We start from the raw sequence: 22,173 nt of genomic DNA on the forward strand, positions 1-22,173 counted from the left end.
AATGCACCTGCAAAATCAGTCGCTTTTCCGATACATCGCCCTGAATCCACCTGCCTGCACTCCATTTACGGCTCAAGATATCAACCTTGGATTCATTCGCAGCTGAAGATGCCTGCCTCGCTTTATTCGCAGCTGAAGAGGCCTGCCTCGCTTTATTCGCAGCTGAAGATGCCTGCCTCCACTCCATTCACAGTCGAAGATGCCTGTCTTTTGCTCCATTCAAAGCTGGAGATACCTGACTCTGCTCCATTCGTAGCTGAAAGCATCTACCTCGGCTTCATTCACAGCTGAAGATGCCTGCCTCCACTCCATTCACAATTGAAAATATCACAGTTGAAAGATGTCTGCCTTCTCTCCATTCGTAGCTGAAGACGCGTGCCTCCACTCCTATTACGGCTGAAGATGTGTACCTTCGTTCCATTTACAGGCGAAGATGTTTGCTCCATTCAAAGTTGAAGATGCCTACGTCTGCTCAGGCGCGGATCGTGGGGCGATAGGAATAATCACCCCTCCCAACAGTTGAATAATATTGAGAAAATTTATCTGTCCCGTAAAATACGGAATAATTCAACGAACTTGCTTAATCCATCCCTCCCGACACACCGTCCCGGATACGCGCCTAGTGATTCCCAGCCGGGGTACCCGTTACCAAACTATCTCGTGGTGGTTCTTGAACTCGCATCAAGCTCACAAGCGTTAAGCTTTTCGAACGTTACTCGCTCGCACATTGTTGTTTGTTGAACACAATATAAATCTCTTACAAAGTAGAAGCTTGAAAATTAAGCTGGTACACTTGTTTTACGACTTCTTCCTAGACTTAAGGACATATCAACACTTGAGACCTTCCATGATTCGAAGAATAATCTTCGAGAATATACATCATCAAGTACATGGACACACACACACTTCCAACAGCTGTCGGTAATCGTGTCGGGTCTCGTTATAAGTCGGAATTATTACGTAACATTTCAACGATAATTTGCTGGGAAATGGGGTTCGGATGCGCTCGTTGTGAAAATCACGTTTTTAAATCCGATGTTTATTGCCGCTTTCAGACCATGTATTTTACTTTAATGGCCATTTTTTTTTTCTCTCTACTCTTCCTCTTCACTGTACATCAAATGACACCGAGTAAAGTATTATAACAAGAAAATGACTCCCTCTGACTTTCTCTTTCTCCGACGTTCCGGAGCCGAACCTCTCGCTGAGACAGAAACACGCCTTCATCCATTTCTTTTTAAGCTGAATGGAATGGACATAAAATATAAAAGGGGGAAAAATACCCGGATGATAATGATAACAATAATAATAAATAAGAGTCTAGAGATAATTGGGTTGTCGCAACAAATTGTCTTTTCTGAAATTATGGGCTTAATTTATATAGTGTGTATATACGAGCTTCGGGATAAGTAAGAGTCTTGTCTATATGAAGCTGTGATGGGAAAGGAATTGAGCGTGTCCTTCTGGATAGACAGTCAAACTCGGTTATAACGACATCGAAGATTCCGTGAATCTCTGTCGTTACAACCGGGCATTGCAACCAAGGCTGTCGTTTTCAAGACCTTTTTAAATATGGGAAATATACGGTATTTCCTACACTATCCGGCGTGCCATAAAACTCGAGCGACATCAGTTTTTGGAATGTTTGGGGTCTGGTACATTCATGGCATGCCGGAAAAAGGGATCGAAATATGCATCAAGTCTCGCCACAGAAGCAACAAGAAACATTTCACTGATAGTTAGAAAAATTGATGACAGATGACAGCGCTACACATAACAAGCATTAAACAGAAACAAATTTCGCGGTAGGTTCACAACATGTGCAAGCACATTCCGGAAATTAGTTAGAAATTTCGTAAAAGAATGATAATCAGTATGCAATCAAATAGTTTGCATAAAGTTGTTGGTTTATTATAATTATCGTGGCGATATTTAATCATGTAAAAATACGGGAAATTGAGATTATAAAGACGGGATATCTCGAATTCTCGCCGGAAATGTTGCCGTTCATCGACAAAAACGCCAACTACTCCTTATAAATAACTCTTGGCGAGAATTTCAGTGCTACGACAAGTCTGCAGTAATTTAAAATGTATTTCACGGGGTGGGGGGGGGGGAGATTGAACAATGCCAGGGCCGTCGGCGTGCTTAAAAAATGTAGGAAATTAGTCAAAACCACCAATTATTGATGTTATGACCGAGATGTCACAACCGAGTTGAACTGAACTTGTTTCCCTGTTGGGTATGGAAATTGGTCTTGACTTTCTTCCGAAATCCATTATTAACGCGTTCGGGGCCGTTCAAGTATTACGTAAGCAAATTTTTTGCCCCTTTTGAGCCCCTCCCTCCCCTTGTCAGAAAAACGCTGACCCCCCCCCCCCCCCCTCCTTGTCAGCAAAATTTCGTCATCATCTCTGCCCCTCTGAATCCTAACTCATATTTTCATAAAGGGTGGTCGATGACGTAAGCAATATCCAAACCCCTCTCCTCCCTTGTCATCAAAAGTCAGCAAATCGGAACCCCCCCCCCCCATCGATGATGACGTAATACTTGAATGACCCCTTCCGAGAATTTAGATATCCGTCGCGACCTCCGTAAACGAGAAGTAGAATGGCTATAATACCAATAACAACAACGTGGTTTATGTCCCGATTGTAAGGATTGAAATACGGCTTTGTTTGTTTGTGGATGATTGGAAGACTAGGTCACAGACACGATGTGACGTAAGATGTGTGCGCGTGTTATCTTTGGAATCGCATAAAGATTCGCTGATGAATGAACCGGGCAAGGAAAGTGGTTGGAGAGAGTGGATTCTGTTTCAGCTGGGTTCGAATCCTAATTCTGAATCGGTATCATTTCCTGCAGATGACGCATCATTGATAGCATAGGCATCGGAAGTTGTCTTTGATCTGGTTCGCGGCTTGAGCTTCGTGTAGGCCGGGGGTCTTCAACGCAAGACCGGCGAGCAACACCAGCAGAAGGAAAGCCTCCGCGCGAAGCTCGCGACGTCACTGAAAGTGGTCATCTCACCGATAGCCCATTGGATATACTACAAAAAAGGGTAAAGGCACATCTGTCAGCCTGCTATATCCACTGACTATGGGAGAAATGGCCAGCTTCAGTGAAGTCACTGAAGGCCGCCTGCTATAGATGGTGTTGCCGCCGGCCAAATTTGGCCCTCAGAGTTTTTTCTAGAAAGAAAGAAAGAATTCTAGAATAAATGAAAGAAAGGATTCTAGAATAAATGAAAGAAAGAATTCTAGAATAAATGAAAGAAAGAATTCTAGAATAAATGAGAGAATTCTAAAATAAATGAAAAATAATTCTAGAATAAAAATGAGAATTCTAGAAAATAAATGAAAGAATTCTAGAATAAAATTTTAAAAATCTAGAATAAATGAAAGAGAGAGAGAAAGAATTCCGGAACAAATTGATAAAAACTCAAAATTACAGAAAGAAATAATTTTAGAATTTAGTCAATAAAGCAATTTCGGGAAATTATTTACTTTAATTATAATTTAAGAATTATCAATAAGAGAAACGATTTCGTAATTTCTGACAGAAATTACTTCGCCATCAATATAAGAATAATTGCATAATTATTGAAAGAAATGATTTCGAGATATGTTGAGAAGAGAAATAATTTTTCAGAATGACCGAAATAAATGATTAAATAATCATTCAAAGTGATTTCAGATTAATCTCAGAATTAATTTGATCAGTAATTAATCAAAAAATTCTCTTTAGAATTAGTGAAAAAAATTATTTTTCAGTACTAATCGAAATTGATGATTAATAATAGAAATAACTTCAGAATAAACACTAAATAATATAATTATGTACTTATTAATTATTGAATTATTTTTTTTTTGTTCCTGTCTAACTCGTGGCCCAGTTGGCCCCTTCTATTAAGATGTCACTAAATTACATGAGTTGGTGGCCCGCCGGTGTAGGCTTCCTGGGTAGTTTCATTTTGGCCCGCCGTGTCTGGAAGGTATGAAAACTCCTGGTGTAGGCCATTTTAATTTCTGTAAGGGTGCTGCTCTGCTGTTGGCCGCAAAATACCATTGGTACTTCGGTACACGCGGCAATTCAATGTCTGAAGCCACCGGCGACTGGAGGTTTTTTACGGATAATTCACTGACAAACAATCCACCGACAACAATGCGGCACGAGCGATTCAGCAAGTGAATGATCGAGCAAGTTGCTGAGTGATTGAATGAGTAAATATTAATTAACTCATTCACATTAACTCAAATAACACATTAATTTGGTCAACTGTCATAAAAATATTCTCTCAGTATTTTTTTTTTACAATGATACTTTATACAGGGTGTCCCATAAAGCTATTAAGCAATTTTTCGTAAATAGCATAAAAATTCATAAAAATTTAAGGAATTTTTATATATATGTTATTCTCACAAGGGGGGATTATTTTTATTATTTTGGTACAGAAAAAAGTCAAATCAAATTTTTGTCGATAGAGGGCGCTGCTATAAAGGAAATCGCATAATTTAGGACCTGAACCTTTCTTTAATTAATCCCTCCTACGTCCAAAGCTTTCGTTGCTGAGGTAGAGCAACTTCACCAATAGCGCTTTATCCGTCAATATCACAATACAAACCAAATGTAAGCGCCAGTAACAGGAAAATGAACAACGGGGGCCTACAACAATACAATTATTCAATCATTACACTTCACTCGTAGTTAGATAAATATGGCAGATGGAAGCACTACACACAACAAGCATTACACAGAAACAAACTTCACGTCAAGTTCGCTACACATACACACACATTCCAACATGTACCAATTCATGAAATCAATGGGCTTTCTGGATATTATGCCGATGTGAACAGGAAGATAGTGTTGTTTCTCAAAGTGTTGTACCAATTCGTTAGAAGTTCCGCAGAGGAATATGGGGTCATTCAAGTATTACGTCAGCATCGATGAGGTGGGGGGGGGGGGTTCCGATTTGCTGACTTTTGGTGAAAAGAGGGGACGGGGGGTTTGGATGATGCTTACGTCATCAACCACCCTTTATGAAGATATGAAATATTCTTAATGGCATCTTATTCGGTGCGCCAAGAACGGGGAAAAAAACCTTTCGATAGTTATTGAGAGCACCTGAACTAATATTCTCCCTAATAATGTCTCCTGCAGATGCACTTTAGTGATCTCTAAATGTTTGGCGGATCCTGCAATTGCTCTGGAAATGTGCTCTGGAGCTGTGCCACGCATCACTCAAATGATCCGTAATTATGCCGCGGATCACTTAAGTAATTAGAGAATGTGCCGTGGGGGTAACTTCAGTGATGTACACTGGGGCCGCTTAAGTGCTCTAAAACTATGTCACATGTCACTCAGGGGATCTCTAAAATGTGCCACGGATCGCTTAAGTGTTCTGGAACTGTATTGCGGGTTACTTCAGTGATCTGAAAATACGCCACGGGCAGCTTAAATGTTCAGGAATTGTGCCGGGTCATTTAAGCGTTCTGTAAATGTGCCGCTTAGTTAGTTTCACAAAATTAGGTGTGAGGGAGCAGGCCACATCAGATAACCTTCAGGGCCACATTTGGTCCGCGGGATGTATGTCTTGAAAAGTGGGTCACAATGAATTTCTTAAAAAGAAATTTTTTTGTTCCCCCCCCCCATGCCTCCTCCCGCGTACGTCTCTGATCCCACCAATATGCGTTAGGAGGTGGGGGGGGGGGCAGTGCTGACGGGGGATCAGAATTTTGCTGACTTTTGTTGACAGGGGGGGTGTCAAAAATGGCTAAAAAATTTGCTGACGTAATACTTGAACGGCCCCTATGGACGTGTGTAGAACTACGCTGGGGTCTGTAGGTCTTGCCGTCTGTAGGAAGAGGGAGATGTAATCAAAGAAAATATTTAGCCTTCGATTCTTGTTTCTTATAATTACCGTAATTTCCGGTAAATAAGAACACAAGCAGGAAAAAGAACCACATCCAGAGAAAAAAAAATGAGCGGAGATTTCTTTTTTGTAGAAAAAAAAACGTCGTGCCTGATTTTCATTCAAGAACTAAATACTGAAATACGAATGGAACTAAATTTTGTACGTTTGAAAGGGGAGTTGATGCAAGAACTACTACTGCTGTTGCTTGTCTGGTTCAGTGGTAGTAGTTCTTGCATCAACCCCACTTTCAAACGTACAAACTTTAGTTCCATTCGCATTTTAGTATTTAGTTCTTGAATGAAAATCAGGCACGACGTTTACTACAAAAAAAAAAAACATCCTCCAGTCATTTTTTTTCCCCTGGATGTGGTTCTTTTTTCCTGCTTGTTCTTATTTACCGGAAATTACGGTAATTACAAGAAACAAGAATCGAAGGCAAAATATTTTCTTTGATTTCATCTCCCTCTTCCTACAGACCACAAGACGTCATACCACGTCAACATACCACTATAAACCACAGCAAAAACAAGTAAAGTCACCATCATCACCATAAAGCAAAGGGGAGAAGAAAAAAAACAGACACGGGAAAATCATGTTCATCAACGCGAGAAACATCTTGTAAAAAAATTATGGGGTCTGCGACCTTTCACATTTTCACAAGGAAAAAGAAAACTGAAATATACGTTCCCAGAATGTAATTAGTTAGTCTATACATTTTTTAAAAAAAAACGCCATACATTTTACTGTCTTCTTTCAATGAAAATATTTGGACTGAATCAAGACGTACTAAAAAAGAGAGACGCTATAACGGAGCGAGGAAATTAGGTGTTAAAGGAAACTTTTCTGCGATTGAAGTTGACTGACCTAGAAAAGGGAGAACGAAATATTACTACTCCATGACCTTTCCCTTCCAGTGTCGTACACGTTCGTTCCTGTCGTTACTAGAGCTTTCAAACAAGACAAATCGTACGGAATGACATTGAATGGGAAAAAATATCAGTCTTGTCTTTTCGCTGACTTCTTTGTAATTTTTTTTTTCTTGATCCGTCTCAACCGCTTTGATCTTTCCTTTAAGACGGAAGGAAGTATCTGCAGCAAGTCACGTCGTCGGCGGCGGCTTAACCAAATGCTGTTACATACGGTTTAGGAAACTTGCACGGTAACAACGAGAAAAATTTATTTTTTGTGAAGAGAATAGTCACGTGCTTTAAAAGGCGCGTGTATCGTTTTTCTGATGTCCCCCCCCCGCCCCATACTGATTTTTCCTACTTAAAGCTCCACCTAAGTCCCCTGGGTTGATGACTGGGCTATGACTGGCTAATCCAAATGCGATTCCATTATGCTAGGAATAAAATTGGGATTGAATGATATCATTTATAAAGTTGTTTTTTCATTGTTATAAGGTGTACTGCAGTTCATACACTGACATGTGAATTTCGCTACCGTAATTTCCTGCGTATAATCCATAGACTCGAACTGCAACACTGTAAATCCCTTCAAACAATCCACAGACTTGAGCTGCAATAGTGTAGTTCCCTGCAAATAAAACGCAAGACTCGAATTGCAATACTGTAATTCCCTGCTCATTGATATGAATTTTACTACCGCAATCACCCGTGCATAAATCTACAAATGCGGGTCAAATTTCTCACTGCAATTCTTTGCAAACAATCCAAAGACTCGAATTGCAATATTGTAATTCCCTTCAAACAATCCACAGACTCGAATCTCAATACTGTAATCCGCTACGTATTGATGTGAATTTCACTACCGCCAATTACCTGCAAATAATCCAGACACGTATTAAACAGCAATTAACTGCGCATAATCGACTTTTATGAATTTCACTACCCCAATTCCCTGAACATAACCCGCAGATGCGGATTTAATTTCCTACTGAACTCCCATCAAATCCACCTCTGAAGACCAAAACGAGTTTACATCAGGAGTACATGCGATGCTACTGAAATCGTGGTCACCGTTATTAGCGTAATTAATTAATTAATCGGTCAGTAAGTGAATAAATTTCCGTAAATTAAAAAAATTGTCGGACGGTTTTTTTTGTCTAAAAGTCGATTTCTATCATGTCTTCATGCACATGTTTCTAACAACCCTTGTTTCATTTTTCCTTATTATCCTAGAAAGGTCTGATAATAACAAGCGACGAAGATTACTTCATAGAACCCGTCAAGGGTCACGAACCAGATGAGCTGAACAGTCAACCCCACGTCGTTTACAAGAGATCCGCAGTCAAATCCATGCAGTCACGTGGAGAAAGAACTTCCAGAAGTTGCGGCAATCCGGGTAAGAGAGAGCAAACACTTACTTTAAACACAAATTACAAAACAAACATTCATCGAGGCATTGACTTTTAATAATAATAATGAGAAAACAAAACAAAAAAAATTGTTTGGCGGCTTTTCATATCGCCAAAAAAGTGATAACGGTATAGTCGATGATTATACATAGCTCACCTATTGTCAATTTCGGTTATAACGATATCAAGGATTCGACGAAATTTTGTCGTTATTATAACCGCGGGGTGATTACAACCGAGACTGTAATTTTCAACGTTTTTTCTGACGAAAAATATAATAAGATACAAATTATGTGTATAAAGTAATTTCATTATGATTAGGGCTGATGGGGAGAAAATAAGGGAAATCGGGATCATAAATACGGGACATCGCCATTCTCGGCAAAAATGCCAAATGTTGCTTACAAAAGACCAACCTTCTTGAGAAATACAATGCTACAGCAAGTCTGTAGTGATTTCAAATCAATCTTTTTCACAAGGAAAAAAAATTGAACATGGTTAAATATGTGAGTTGAATACTCAGTCGCACTTATTATGTAACACAATTTATGAAGTATGCCAATCACCTCCATCCAAGATTCTACGAACGAGTGTAAACTAGAGCGAGTTTCGTTGGGAAAACGGGACATTTAGAGAAAATAAAGTCTGGAAGGCCAAAATTTCCTATAAAAAATGGGAGTATGGGAATGTCCCGTTTACACGGGTCATGTCGATGGGCAACATGTAATTTTTTTTCAACGCAAAAATGTACGTTGTATCAATAGAACAACAGACAAAAAAACATATCTCAATAACATGAGCTCTAATTCCAAGAATTACATGAAAACGGAAGCAAAATTTGTCGTTATATCCGATATTGTTGTTTTCATCGGCATTATAAACAAAGTTTATTGGCATCTTTCTTTCTGGGAGTCAGCCCGGATCGCCAATTATTGGCGTAAAAGCCGAGGTGTCGTTGCAACCGAGTCTGATTGTGTACAGTTCTGATTGGAGACAAAAGGCAGAATAGGAAGCTTAAGGGACAAAACGCTGACCAATCAACGCATCATCAATTTCGCAGTATCTCTAGTTAATTACTATAGGGTGTCCCATGAATACGTAAATAAAAATTGAATAAATTGGTAGATTTGAAGGTGGTTTGCATAAAAGTTATTCTCAGGAATAAAGGAATTTTTTTTGTACAGAATTATGTCATTAGAGGGCGCAGCAGGAAAGAAAGTCACTGAAAATATACAAATCAGAGTCATAAAATGCAGGATATACGATTAATAGTTAATTTCTGAATTTTCCTGTTACCACTTCGCCGCACACCAACTCCAGTCATATCGCCATACAGAAATATACTATCGATCGAGTTGGGGTGGACATGGAAATGCCATCTATCGGTCACCTCAGGTTCGATAAGTGAAGAACTAGTTATCTATGTTCTTCCCCGGGATCGAACCCGCGGATCTTCGAACCCCCCACCTTCATGGGGAGGGGAGGCGCTGGTAGATGGGCATCTAACCACCACACCACTGCACCACTCAGGCGCAATTTTTCCTGTCACATACGTTTATGTAATGTTTTCATTGTTATGATGGCATTAGATGGCGCTATTGGTGAAGTTGTTTTACCTCAGCCACGAATTGCAGGCTGATACTTTGCGAATGTTTCGGACACAGAAGTGATTGAAGAAAGGTTCGAGGTTCATAATTCTATGATTTTTATCATACGCTGCCCTCTATTCGCAAAAATATGAACTAATATTTTTTTCCCGTACCAAAAAAAAGTCCCCCTTCATATGAATAACTTTTTCGCAAACCGCATTCAAATCTACCAATTCATTCGACTTTAATAAATTTTTGGGACACCCTGTATGCGTACTCCTCTATTCTGCACTGCCTCATTCTGTTGATCAAATTTCAAATTAAATTAAATTAAATATATGTCTAACAAAATTTATTGGGAAATCTCAAAATTATAGTCCGTCGAAAGATTGAAACCGGAACCGAATTTTCACACGTATGACAAAATTCATTCAATGAACGATCACAATCTCTTTAAAAGAAAACCATTTTCTTCTTGGCTGTCTGTCTCGTACAGAGAGGAAAACATCCAGAACTCTTCAATTCTGGACCTGTTTTGGCGATTTCTTTCCGATGGCTACTACAACCACTGCCGGAACCGAGGCATTTATCTTGACAAGGCAATCTCTCGATTCAGATCCAAAACGGATCTCATAAATTTAACTGGTCGTAAATCACTCGATATTACCCCCCCCCCCTTCTTTTTTTGTCTTGTCTTGCCATCCTTGCAAATTGAACGCCATACAAATGAATAGCAGTGTTTTTTTTCTCTTTCTTCATCATCTTTGGAAAAACTAGTTGTATTAACAATCACCCATATCAGATTGTTACAAGCTAATAAGTTTTCTTTTTCCTTAGTCTTCAAGAGACCTCTTTTCTTCTTCCCAAAAGACGTGATCCATTGATAAGAAAATAAATATTAAAAAAAATGGAAAAAATTTATATATATCGATTCATTTGTGGAGATTCAAACCACAGGTGTTGTCCCATACTTCATGGAGGAGCCATTATTATTATTTTTTATAACCTATAGACAACCATGGTCTCATTTCTCCATTCTGTTACAATGTAACTCGTGAAAGAGTTACTAATTTATATCCTTTTTTCCCCCCTTGTCTTTGGGAGTAATATATAAATCATTATGAAAACTGACAGCCTGGATCTCGAGTTTTGAACTGTAGTTTCTGCGGTCTTGGGGGCTGAGAAATCTTTGAGATGAAAGAAATTGAGGTATTTTTTCACATACAATCAAAAAGAATGGAACTTTAATTAGGTATTAAGTAGTCATATACATTAGTCGACTTATATACAGTGTGTGCCATAAATTCGTAAGTAATTTAAAAAATTCATAAAATATTGGAAGAAGGGATTTGAATATTTGAATGTGGTTAGCGAAAAAGTTATTCTCACGAAAGAGTATTTTGTTTTATACAAAAAAAAAAAAGTTCAAATTTTTGTCAATATGGGGTGCTGCACAAAAGAAAATCACTGGAAATATGCAAATCAGAGTCCTATAAAATGCAGGGCGTACGATCAACAGCTCGTTTGTGAGTTTTCCTGCTACTGGAGCTTTACATAAAGTTTTCATTGTGGTGGCGACGTCGGTCGATAAAGTCCTACTGGTGAAGATGTTTTACCTCAGCCATAAATCGCCGGCTGGAGCTTTACAAACGTTTCGGATACAGAAGAGGTGGAATAAAAATGTTCGGGTCCGAAATTATGTGTTTTGCTCCCGAGCAGCACTCTCTATTGACACAAATTTGAACTAATTTTTTTTCTGAAACCAAAAAAATTTCATACTTTGTGAGAATAACTTTTCCGCAAACCGCATTCAAATATACGAATTTATTTCATTTTCATGAATTTTTCAACTACAGTCGAATCCCGTTATAACGAACTCCAAGAGACTGGGGAAATCACTTCGTTATAAAGGAATTCCAGGTTTCTTTATTGTTCTTATGTAAATTTATCTTGGGGATTAGAAAAGTGCTCGTTATATAAAACGAGATTTTCACTATAACGGTTTCCGTTGAAACGGGATTCTACTGTATCTACGAATTTATGGGACACTCTGTACCAAAAAATTGAGAAAATCAATTGCCACAATGGGTTTTTTTTTAATCTTGACTTATTGCAAGAAGACGGGAAAACAGATGGAACTACAAGAATTCTAGATTTGTACCTCCGTGGTGTTAAACGTCCGAGGCGGCGTCCCCGCGCAAGATGGATCGACGAGATCCGAAAAATGGCTTTAGTCAACTGGATCGCCGTCTTAACGCATGGGGCGACCCGAACACCTCGAGAATAGGGGGGGGGGGGGGGGGGCTAAAAAAAAATGAGTACTCGAATTTTTCGAAAATTTGCCAGGTAGAATCTCAGAAAAATCATTTGGCATGGGGCCCATGATGCTCTTAAGACGACCCTTGTTCTAACAGCCCACCCTCTTTAGAAGAAAAAAAATGAAAAACCCTCCCCACTAGAAAATTCTGCATACGTAGGTGACTGATCTAATGTATGTAATGTACACAGGAATACACGCACAGGAGTTTTCACATAGGAATGCGATGAATTGACATCATCATCGTGCCCCCCCCCCCTCCTCCAGAGTTTCTAGTTTATCTCTGCCAATGTTCATAGGGGGTTCAACTGAGTTGTCGGTAAATGTCTCCTGAATACGAAATCAAGTATCCATTCTCATTGGTTTGGTTTAAGTGATTTTCTCCATGACACCCCCCCCTTCCTCCCACACACACACACAATGGTATCAGGGGCCAGGGACAAATATTATTATTGTTTTTTTACACTATAAATTCGCCAACCAAAGTACATAGTCTAGGGCAAAGCTGCATTAAGAGTTAACTTACAAGCGGCTTTGGTCTAGGGCGACCTGGCTCCAGGATGTGGGGGGGGGGGGAGAGGAAGCGCCATTGGTGAGCATCGAGACACTCTCGCAGAGAAAGGAAAAATTGTATTCTTACATATGTGCCTTCTGACTATTTTCCCCCAGATGGAAAGAGGTGGGGACACATTCTAATTTTTACACCTGCGCAGACTTGTTGTTTCTCTGCGCACAGAATTTCGCTATCTGTGCTGAACAAAGCTGCATTAAGAGATCTTTCAAGCGGCTTTGGTGCTGAACGACAAAATAACACGCACACCGCTACCTTATGCAATATAGAGAATTTTTAGAGGGGGGACCAGAGTAAAGAATGACCAACAAAAGATTGACCAGAAAAGTGAAAGCGAGTGAGTAGCCCCAGGGCCGTCTTAAGACTATCATGGGCCCTACCAAATAAATTCTTGAAAATTTCAAACAGATCTCATTTTTGTGAGGACTCCTCTTCACTTGAGGTCCCCGAGCCGTGCCCGGGTGGGCCCATGCCTTAAGACGGCACTGAGTAGCCCACCAGGAGCCCCTAGTAGTCCTTCAAGCAAATTGTCGTAGACATAAATTATGCGTATGAAATATATTTAATGCAAAGAAGGCGAAGGGGAAGGAGTCCCAAAAAAATTTTCTCGTTCCCAAACTAAAAGACCGGCTTTGGGGACAAGGACTAAATTTGAAATTTTTCTGGTAATTAAATTAAAAAATATAAATATATATACGGTAACAGTACTTTGCAAACACTAAGTGGTGAACCGGAGCAGGTGCCCCAAAAATTTTCCTGAAGGCCCAACTAAAATAAGATGAAAAAACATCTTGAGATCATTAATTCAATAATTTTGGTGGCATTCGTTTGGTTCGGGCCCCATTATAGGAGACCTTGGCACGATGTTACTGACTCCGAGTTTCAGGGTCCATAGATTATAAAAATATATAAAAATTGGGGAGGGGGCACATGTGATTTTTTTTCTTGTTTCGACAATGTTTAGTTGTATCACACGAAATCAAATAGTGGAAATTCTCATTTCACCCGTCCTCTGCTTCATTTCTAGGTGCTTTGTTTTTGATGGCTCCTTATGCTCTTGAGAAAGAACTGAACTTGCCATTCAGTTCAGTTTGTGGGCTTTTCTCGTAGGAAACTACACTGAATGAAAATTGCTGCTTCTTGATCCGAAATTCATTATCACTATTTGAGTCGACTTCCTTTTTGACAGTAGATGGCAGCAAAAACCATGTATTAGAACAGAGGAAATTCACACTTTATTTCTAGTCTGCTTCTTCCCTGGTTCTGTATTAATCATCTCTAGAGCCCGGAAGTTTTCAGGCAAAATGCCATAAATGCCTTTTTTCCCTATTTTCAAACTTTTTTGATAAAAAAAATTGTTTTTTTCATTTTTGTGCCAGAAATGCCTATTTTAACATAGTTCAAATGATTATTAGTGAATTTCAGAGGCAATAATCTGTAAAACTTGGATATTTTGGGCATTGAAAACTCCAAAAGAATTGCTTTTTTAAAATTTTTTTAACACTCAGTATTAATTATCAATCAAACCCTCCTTCCAGCCCTATTTTTGCGCAATCAAGTGATCTGAGAGATTGGTGTTGGCATGAATTAACTTTGCTTTGACCGGATGGTGTTAGACGAGAGTGATTTTGTTTCAGATGAACGCAGCTTGCGTTAGAAAAGCAGAGGAAAATTAGAAATTTGTTTCCGCACAGGCTGCACATAATATGCCTCGCTCAGGCACTGGACTGCGTTGTATGTGTATAGCGGACCGATGATTGCCCGAAGAGGTCTTGAATTGATGTCATAACTCACACAAGGCGGGGTAGGAGCAGATAGGTTCTGAGGCCCATGTTGTTTTGATTTTATTTTTTGCACCAAAATGCTCTGAAAGCAATCGTTGCTATTTATTAAACATGCATATTTAGTATTCGATTAAATTGACGAGAGTCGCCCTCAGGAGTGTGTGACAGATGCGGCCCCGTGCTCGAAGGAGCCCCGCATGCGTAGTAATATGAAAAAAAACAACATAGCCATGTTCCAACTATAGAAATGATAATGATTATTCCAAATAATACAACAATTAAACGAGAATTATTCGTAAATCGAGATAGCCTCCCCCCCCCCTACAGCTCATTTTCTCCACCGATTCTGCGTTTGGTAATTACGGCCCTGGAATTGGCCTATTCCTGAGAGGACGGGTAACATTCTATTTTGGACTTGAAATCAAATTAATTTGGATTACAATGCAGTTATAAACTAGGGTCGCAACTAGATGCTTGGTCGCCCGGGGGTCATTTTGACGCCCCCCTTTGTAATGTTGAAGGAGAGGTTTCAGAATGAAATTTGCGCGCTCTCGGGTCTAGCACCCGGGGCACGAAACCCTCCTGCTCCTCCCTTAGTTGCGCTCCTGTTATAAACTATAATTAAAACAACAGACGGATTAAGTGCAACCGATTTTTTCAGCTAGTTTTTGGACCCTTAATACCTTTGTGTTTAGTTATTTTTTCTTCCTTCCAAAAATTATTAGTACAGAACTAATAATTTTTGGAGCCTATTTTATAAAAGTACCTATTTTAGGCATTTTTAGTGCCTTCTCGCCTGCTTATTTCGACCATTTTTAGTGCCTGAACTTCCGGGCTCTAGTCATCTCTGATTTTGAGACTAGATGGCAGCACCAACAATTTAAATCAAACAGTGGAAATACCCATTTTACGAGTTCAAAGCTAGGGTCAGTGCCGTCTTAACGCATGAGCCCCACCCGGGGGCCTCAAGAGAAGAGGGGCCTAAGAAAAATTAGAAGTAATTGAATTTTTCGATAATTTAACAGGTAGGGCCTCAGTGAAATCACTTGGACCGGGGGCCCATGACGCTCTTAAGACGGCCCTGGAAGTCGCAACAATAAATCAGCATTGGATTGTTCCCATGACATAGGCCCATCTTTGGTAGAAATTGGTAGAGAAAGCCTCGTTATACCATACTTGAACTGAAATAAAGAAGAAACGGCTAACACAGGTTATAATATTCTTTCAGAAAACATCGCCGAAAATCCCCGGACGTCCCCTTCTACTTCTGCCTCACAAACTAGATATAAACGCGAAATGACTAAAAAACAAAAATTTATGGTTTGTGCTATTCCGCAGATTTTCCATATTCGCAGTCACTCCCCGGAACGTGACCCTCGCGAATATCGAGGGACGACTTCAAATATACACGGGCCGTAGAGGGTGCAATCAAGTCTTATAAAGAAGATCTTCACCGATTTTTTCCCCCAGAAAACTTTATTCAAACTTACGTCCTAATAACGCACAATAGGGCCCAGGTCGATACTCCACTAAAGTACAAAAGGTTGTTTAGAGGTGTCGCGAAATCGATACCTGGTTCGTCCTTGTCAGAAACTATCCTGACACAGGGGTTCTGCTGTGGTGGTCGAGTGGTCATAGTGACGGACTCGTATCGCGAGGTCCCGGGTGTGAACCCCCCACCTTTGCCACAGTGGTGGTCGGCTGAAGTTGGTTTTCTGTGGTTCTCAACTTCGAGACGCGAATGCGAGCCAATCTCCCCTTTAAAAAGTCTCGCCACGGAAAGCAACAGGCCTACAAATGTAATTCAATCATTACGCTTCACTTCTGAAATGTAGATGGCGACACTGAAAAATCAGATACACACTCAGACTGTTACAAGGGCGTAGCGAGGGGGGGGACTTAACGGTCTGGTCCCCCCCCCCCCACTCCGAAATGTCAGAAAATGACCGAAAAAAGGGAAAAATATGGCAAAATTTATTGTTCTGTAACTTTGCCCCCCCCCCCTCCGAACGAAATTTCTGGCTACGCCCTTGGACTGTTATGTACATACATTTACACTTCCGGCATAACTCACTGAGTTGTGCTCGGTTTGAAAGAAAAATAAAGAGGTAGGCCTACAACAGAAACGGCGACATGACCACAGAAAAAGATTGCTACCGCAGTACCACACCGAGGAATTAGCGTACCCACTCTCTCGGTGAGTATAGAAAACAAAGGCTGCCGTTCGGAATCGGCAATAAATTACAAGTCCCTGTCTGATTATCTCTCGTGTGCAGAAAATAACAGTAGTGCGACAAAAATTATAATCAAATAATGCACAATATCGTGATGCTTTTTGTTTGTTTTCTTTACCCCTTCGAACAGATGAAATATCAGGAATCCTGGGGGCCCGAGAAGACTACGAAAAGCGTCATCACAATCATCGATGGACGAACAGAAATTCCAAGAACAGCAAAAACAAAAGGACGAAACGATCGGTGAGCGTCGAACGAAACGTCGAAACCCTGGTCGTTGCGGACAAGATGATGACCGATTACTATTCAGACGAAGACATCGAGACTTACATTCTGACTGTGATGAACGTGGTAAGGTTACAACTAGAATTATCCTCTCTCTCTCTCTCTCTGCGTTTTTCTTTTCTTAAGATTACCTAAATGGTTGAGAGTGATGGCATTCACCTCGTTTCTCTCGAACTGGTCATGATTTCAAAAGAAAGAGTTCTCTCGTTTTATTCAGAGGAAAAAAAGTCAAAAATAATGCATATTCATCATCGTTGTTAGTTCGTCACACGATTGTTCACTGTCGATTCAATGAACAGGGTTGATGTCCAACGACATTCGGCTTGGAATTTTGTTTTTATAAACTCGTAAGGGGATGAAATTTCATTCGAGACCAATGAGATTCTTAGAAATAAAAAATAGAGAACCACTGCTTGAACGCACATGAGTCTACAAGTCACAAAAAAAATTCGTAACCCTTCCAGGGCTAATCTAAATACTCGCATGATAAAGCAAAGAGTGGGTAATTAAGTAGTGTTGTAGAAAAAAAAAACGGCATAAAGAGAAAACCCCAGGAAGCTTCAAATATTCGTCGAAACGTAAACATGAGACACTTTCGTATACATTTTTTTTTTGTATTCCCACGAGAATCTCAAATGAGGAAGAAACGTCACTTCGAGTTAAAAGTGTTTACCTCCCAACCAGGCAATTACGCAAATGAAAGTGACTTCTGGATGAAGGATAAAAGGAAATGAATAGTAAACACTTTCCTGACAGAAAAAAAAATAAATAAAAAAAGTGATCAGCAACAGCGTAATTCAACACCGAACCCACTTCAAATGCGAGACATGAGTCTTTAGAAGAGAGATGATGATAACCTGAAGCCCAAAAGGATCTCCATACCACAGTCTACTAGCAGACTCCAGGGTGTCCTCTGACGCATTAAGATTTTCAATTTCCATGCTGTTGCTCTTTTTTTTTTTTTTTTTTTGCATGTGTGTTTACATGAGAAAGAGAGAGAGGTTTTTGGTGTATAAGATCCACTTTTCAGTGATGCGATCTTCTGTAAAGTACCACGGACCTTTTTTACATAATGCAAATATGACGTCACGGATGCGGAAAAAATACGACGAATAAACAAAAGCTGTCGTCAAGAGTTATGAATCCTTAAGAAGATAGATTGGAAATGTCCAAAGGGGGAGGAGAGAAGCTGTCAGCAAAAAATAAATTAGTAGTAGCTGCTGCTACCTTTGCTTGTAAGACTTACGATACCATCGACAACATCAAGTACTTCTCTATTTATTCTCACCAAATTACATTCCTCAATCTTCAAGGCTCCAATAGCATTGGACATCAATAGGATATTGAATTTACAGCAGTATGGTTTTTCCTCAAGGAAGTTCAATTTCGGGTTGACGGCCCACTTAGGCTGAACAATTAAACCCGTACAAACCGTGAACACGGTCCTGGAAAGTTCATAGAATTTGGTTATTTTAGAAGAATAAGTGTGTTCGGAATTGATAGCAAATTTTTTTAGAGTATTTTACGTTATTTTCAGCCTTACTCTCTTATTTCGGCACCTTCCTAATTTAATAAAAGCAAGCTACATATAGACAGCGATAGAAATAAAAAGAAATAAAAGTTAATAATTATTTATTCACTGTGTATTAATGATTCCAAAGCGATTGGATATCTCAACACAAAACACCCCCAATCTATTATTGAGCGACCATGATCCTGTTCAGTACAGGATATTATTGATACCCAATGTTGTTGGAGTCTTGAGGAATGTACTGTACAGTATGTATAGTTAAAAATTCAGATGCATAATCCGTGATAGAATACGGGGGCAGCCATATCCTAAGCCTCCCATCGGCGTAGTACAGTTGGAAAATGGACTTTTCATTCCATGCAAAAGGATTCGTTCACTAGTTCACTGTACTCAAGCTGAAACACGGCGTTGAGCTCCATGAAGCGCATTTAAGCGATGATTAGTATAGTGAGTCTTTCTCTCTGCGAAGTTTGTATTGTACGGTCCGTCTGAAAGCAGTTTAGCTAATATCACACTACATATATCTCTGGTGTAGTGTTAGTCCAATCCAGAGTTTCCCCAACTTTTTTGTTCTAGCGCCCACTTCAAAAAGTTTTTCCTCAAACTGTCCCGAACGCAAGCTGACCCATAGGATCCTATAAAATACCCTTAGCTCCTACCGCTCCCCGGATCATTCCATCGCCTCTCCGGGGGCGATATTGCTCACGTTAGGAAACACTGGGCCTAACCGGATCCCTTGAACATCTGGAAAGTAATCTAAGCCTGGCCTTGCTTCGTAGGATTATTCGCGCTATAATAGTTCTTTTGCACTATTCGTATATCATAGGCGGTGATAGACCTGGAGGTCTGGGGTGGGGGCACGATGATGATGTCAATTCATATATACATTAGATCAGTCGACTCCACCTTTGACGCTGCGGGAACAATGCTCCCCCCCCCCCGTATCTCCGCCCATGTCGTGTATTCTTGCCATACTCTTGGAACCATTACATGCGATAAGCTCATTTTTGGGCAATCGTAGAAATTGAATAATCATCGTCAACAAGATCGCAACTGAGAGCGGGTGCAAATGGGTCTAGCAAATCGGGCGCCGAATAACGCTTTTTGGATAGCGCAATATTTCCCTCTTTCAGTGAAGGGTTTGAGGAACATAAAAACCGTATCCAAGGTAATCAACATGTGGCGACTTCCTCGGCGGCTCATGAAAAAAAACACAAATATATATATTTTTTATAAATAGACACAAAACTACAAAATTTTTCGATTTGTTTTTTCAAGTTCTGATTGCGTTAGTTTCAAAAATGCTCCAATCAAAGCTGCAGAATGTTTTCAATGTAATTTTTATGAGCCGTTATTAATTTTGAAAAATCTTAATATGAATTGATGCAGTTGAATATTAAAAAAGAATACGCAAACATTAATTTTGATACTCGAAAATATATAAATAAAGAATTAAAATCAATGTTATTACATAGATATCCACCTCCAAAGTATATATAGGTAAGGCTACTTATTTTATATTTAATTTTCTGGACTTCGTACGATTTACATATCACTGCCTATTCATAATTCGGCATCCCCTTAAGCGCCTATAGATGTGTATTATTCATGTTCAACTACATTAATTCCTGATTTGTTCAAATTGGTCATGGTAGAAATTTGCCAACTTGAAACAAATATACAGGGTCTTTAATTATAAAGTTCCACTTTGAAATGGCCATAAAAAAGGTAAACTACAAACATGATTGTGTGTGTGTGTTACAAATACAACGCCACAACAGGCAAACTGCCCAACGAGGTGGCTGACTTAAGAACATCATGGATCCCCGAGCCCCTACCTACTACTGCTATACCACACATGCACACCCCCCACCCCCGCGGAACCCCCCAACGAATCGGTACATGCGGGAATGTGCGTGTACGTGTAGTGCAACCTGACGTAAAGTTTGTTTCTGTGTAATGCTTGTTATGTGTGGTGCTGTCATCTGCCCCAAGTTTTACAAACTATGAGTGAAGTGTTATGGTTGAATGATTTACCGTTGTAGGACTGTTGCTCTCTGTGGCGAGACTTTTTAACGGGGAGATCGGCTCGCATTTGCGCCTTGAAGTTGGGAACCACAGAAAACCAACTTCAGCCGACCACCACTGTGGGGTTCGAACCCGGATCCTCGCATCACGAGTCCGGCACTATAACCACTCGACCACCACAGCGACAAAATGTTATCAAACTTGATAATAGCTTACAGAAGCTCATGGGATTCAACAAAAAAATAAACAAATAGTTCAAGAACTCACCACCAGCGGGGAATGGCATTGTATGCAATATTGTTAAACGAAATAAGACATGAAGGCATCGGTTTAACGTGTTTTTAATCGTTTTTAAAACATGTTCAATGTGGCTTCCACCATTTTCAGGAACCAAGTTAAATAGCATTACTGCGTTCAACAGCAGCTATTAGAGGTCGTTCAAGTATTACGTAAGAAAATTTTTAGCCATTTTTTACCCCTCCCCCCCCCCCTTGTCAGCAAAATTTCGTCATTAGCTCTGTCCCTCTGAATCCTAACGCATATTGGTCGGATCAGAGTGGCAACACAGGAGGGCGGGGGGCATAGGGGGCTCGTGCCCCCCACTGTCAAAAATTTTTTTAACTGCAAAAAAATTTTTTTTAATTGACATTTCAGAAGAAAACACCTTTATATGTTATTATAATCAATTTCTGTTAATTCCAATGTTATTTGAAGGCTATGAACTCAAAATTTATCTTTAATAAATTCATTGCGACCCACCCTCTAAGCCATATAATGATAAATCGCATAAAGGTCCTTGGCCCGCGAACCAAATATGGCCCTGGGGGCAGGGCCGTCATTTCAACTTCTTCGGGGGGGGGGGGGGGGCAAAGCACATGTACTCAATGTATGTATATATATATATATACCATTTTTTAGTGTATTTTCAAAAGCCGGGCCTGCCTGGGGTTTATCTGATGCCCTCTTCAAACTTAATTTTGTAAAAATGAACTAAGCGATACATTTACAGATCGCTTAAGTGTCCCGTGGTACAATTCCAGAGCATAAGCGGCCCGTGGCACATTTTTAGATCACTTAAATGATCCGTGACACATTTAGAGATCACTTAAATGATCCGTGACACATTTAGAGATCCCTTGAGTGACATGTGATGTAGTTTTAGAGCACTTAAGAGGTCCCCCGTGCGGTTCTACATCACTCATGTCACCCGCGGCACATTCTCAGATTATGTAAATGATCCGCGGCATATAATTACAGATCACTTGAGTGATGCGTGGCACAGTTCCAGAGCACTTAAGCGGCCCGAACACATTTCCAGATCACTTGGAACCGCGAAACATTTAGAGATCACTAAAGTGGCCCTGTAGGGCACTTATCAATAGGGAGGAATGTTACTTCAAGTGCCCATAAACTATCGAAAGGGTTTCTCGTTTTTGGCGCACCGAGTAAGATGCAATTAAAAATATTTTATATTTTCATAAAGGGTGGTTGATGACGTAAGCATTATCCAAACCCCCCTCCCCCCTTATCATCAAAAGTCAGCAAATCGGAAACCCCCTCCCCTCATCGATGCTGTCGTAATACTTGAATGGCCTTTTAG

The 22,173-nt window shown here is 40.0% G+C and overlaps 1 protein-coding gene across 1 annotated transcript in view; it reads left to right on the top strand.

Moving 5' to 3' along the window:
* LOC149088114 (A disintegrin and metalloproteinase with thrombospondin motifs 6-like) overlaps positions 1–22,173 on the top strand; it is a 59,674-nt gene that overhangs the window by 22,266 nt on the left and 15,235 nt on the right. Inside the window, exons 3-4 of the mRNA XM_089244579.1 lie at positions 8,059–8,221; positions 16,860–17,080. Coding sequence (XP_089100705.1) covers positions 8,059–8,221; positions 16,860–17,080 — 384 coding nt within the window. The remainder of the gene's footprint in view (positions 1–8,058; positions 8,222–16,859; positions 17,081–22,173) is intronic.

Source organism: Pholcus phalangioides, unplaced genomic scaffold, assembly GCF_987345545.1.
Source record: "Pholcus phalangioides strain wild (caught in Gottingen) unplaced genomic scaffold, Ppha-v1.0 ptg000003l_1, whole genome shotgun sequence".
In the NCBI taxonomy this organism is placed as follows: domain Eukaryota; kingdom Metazoa; phylum Arthropoda; class Arachnida; order Araneae; family Pholcidae; genus Pholcus; species Pholcus phalangioides.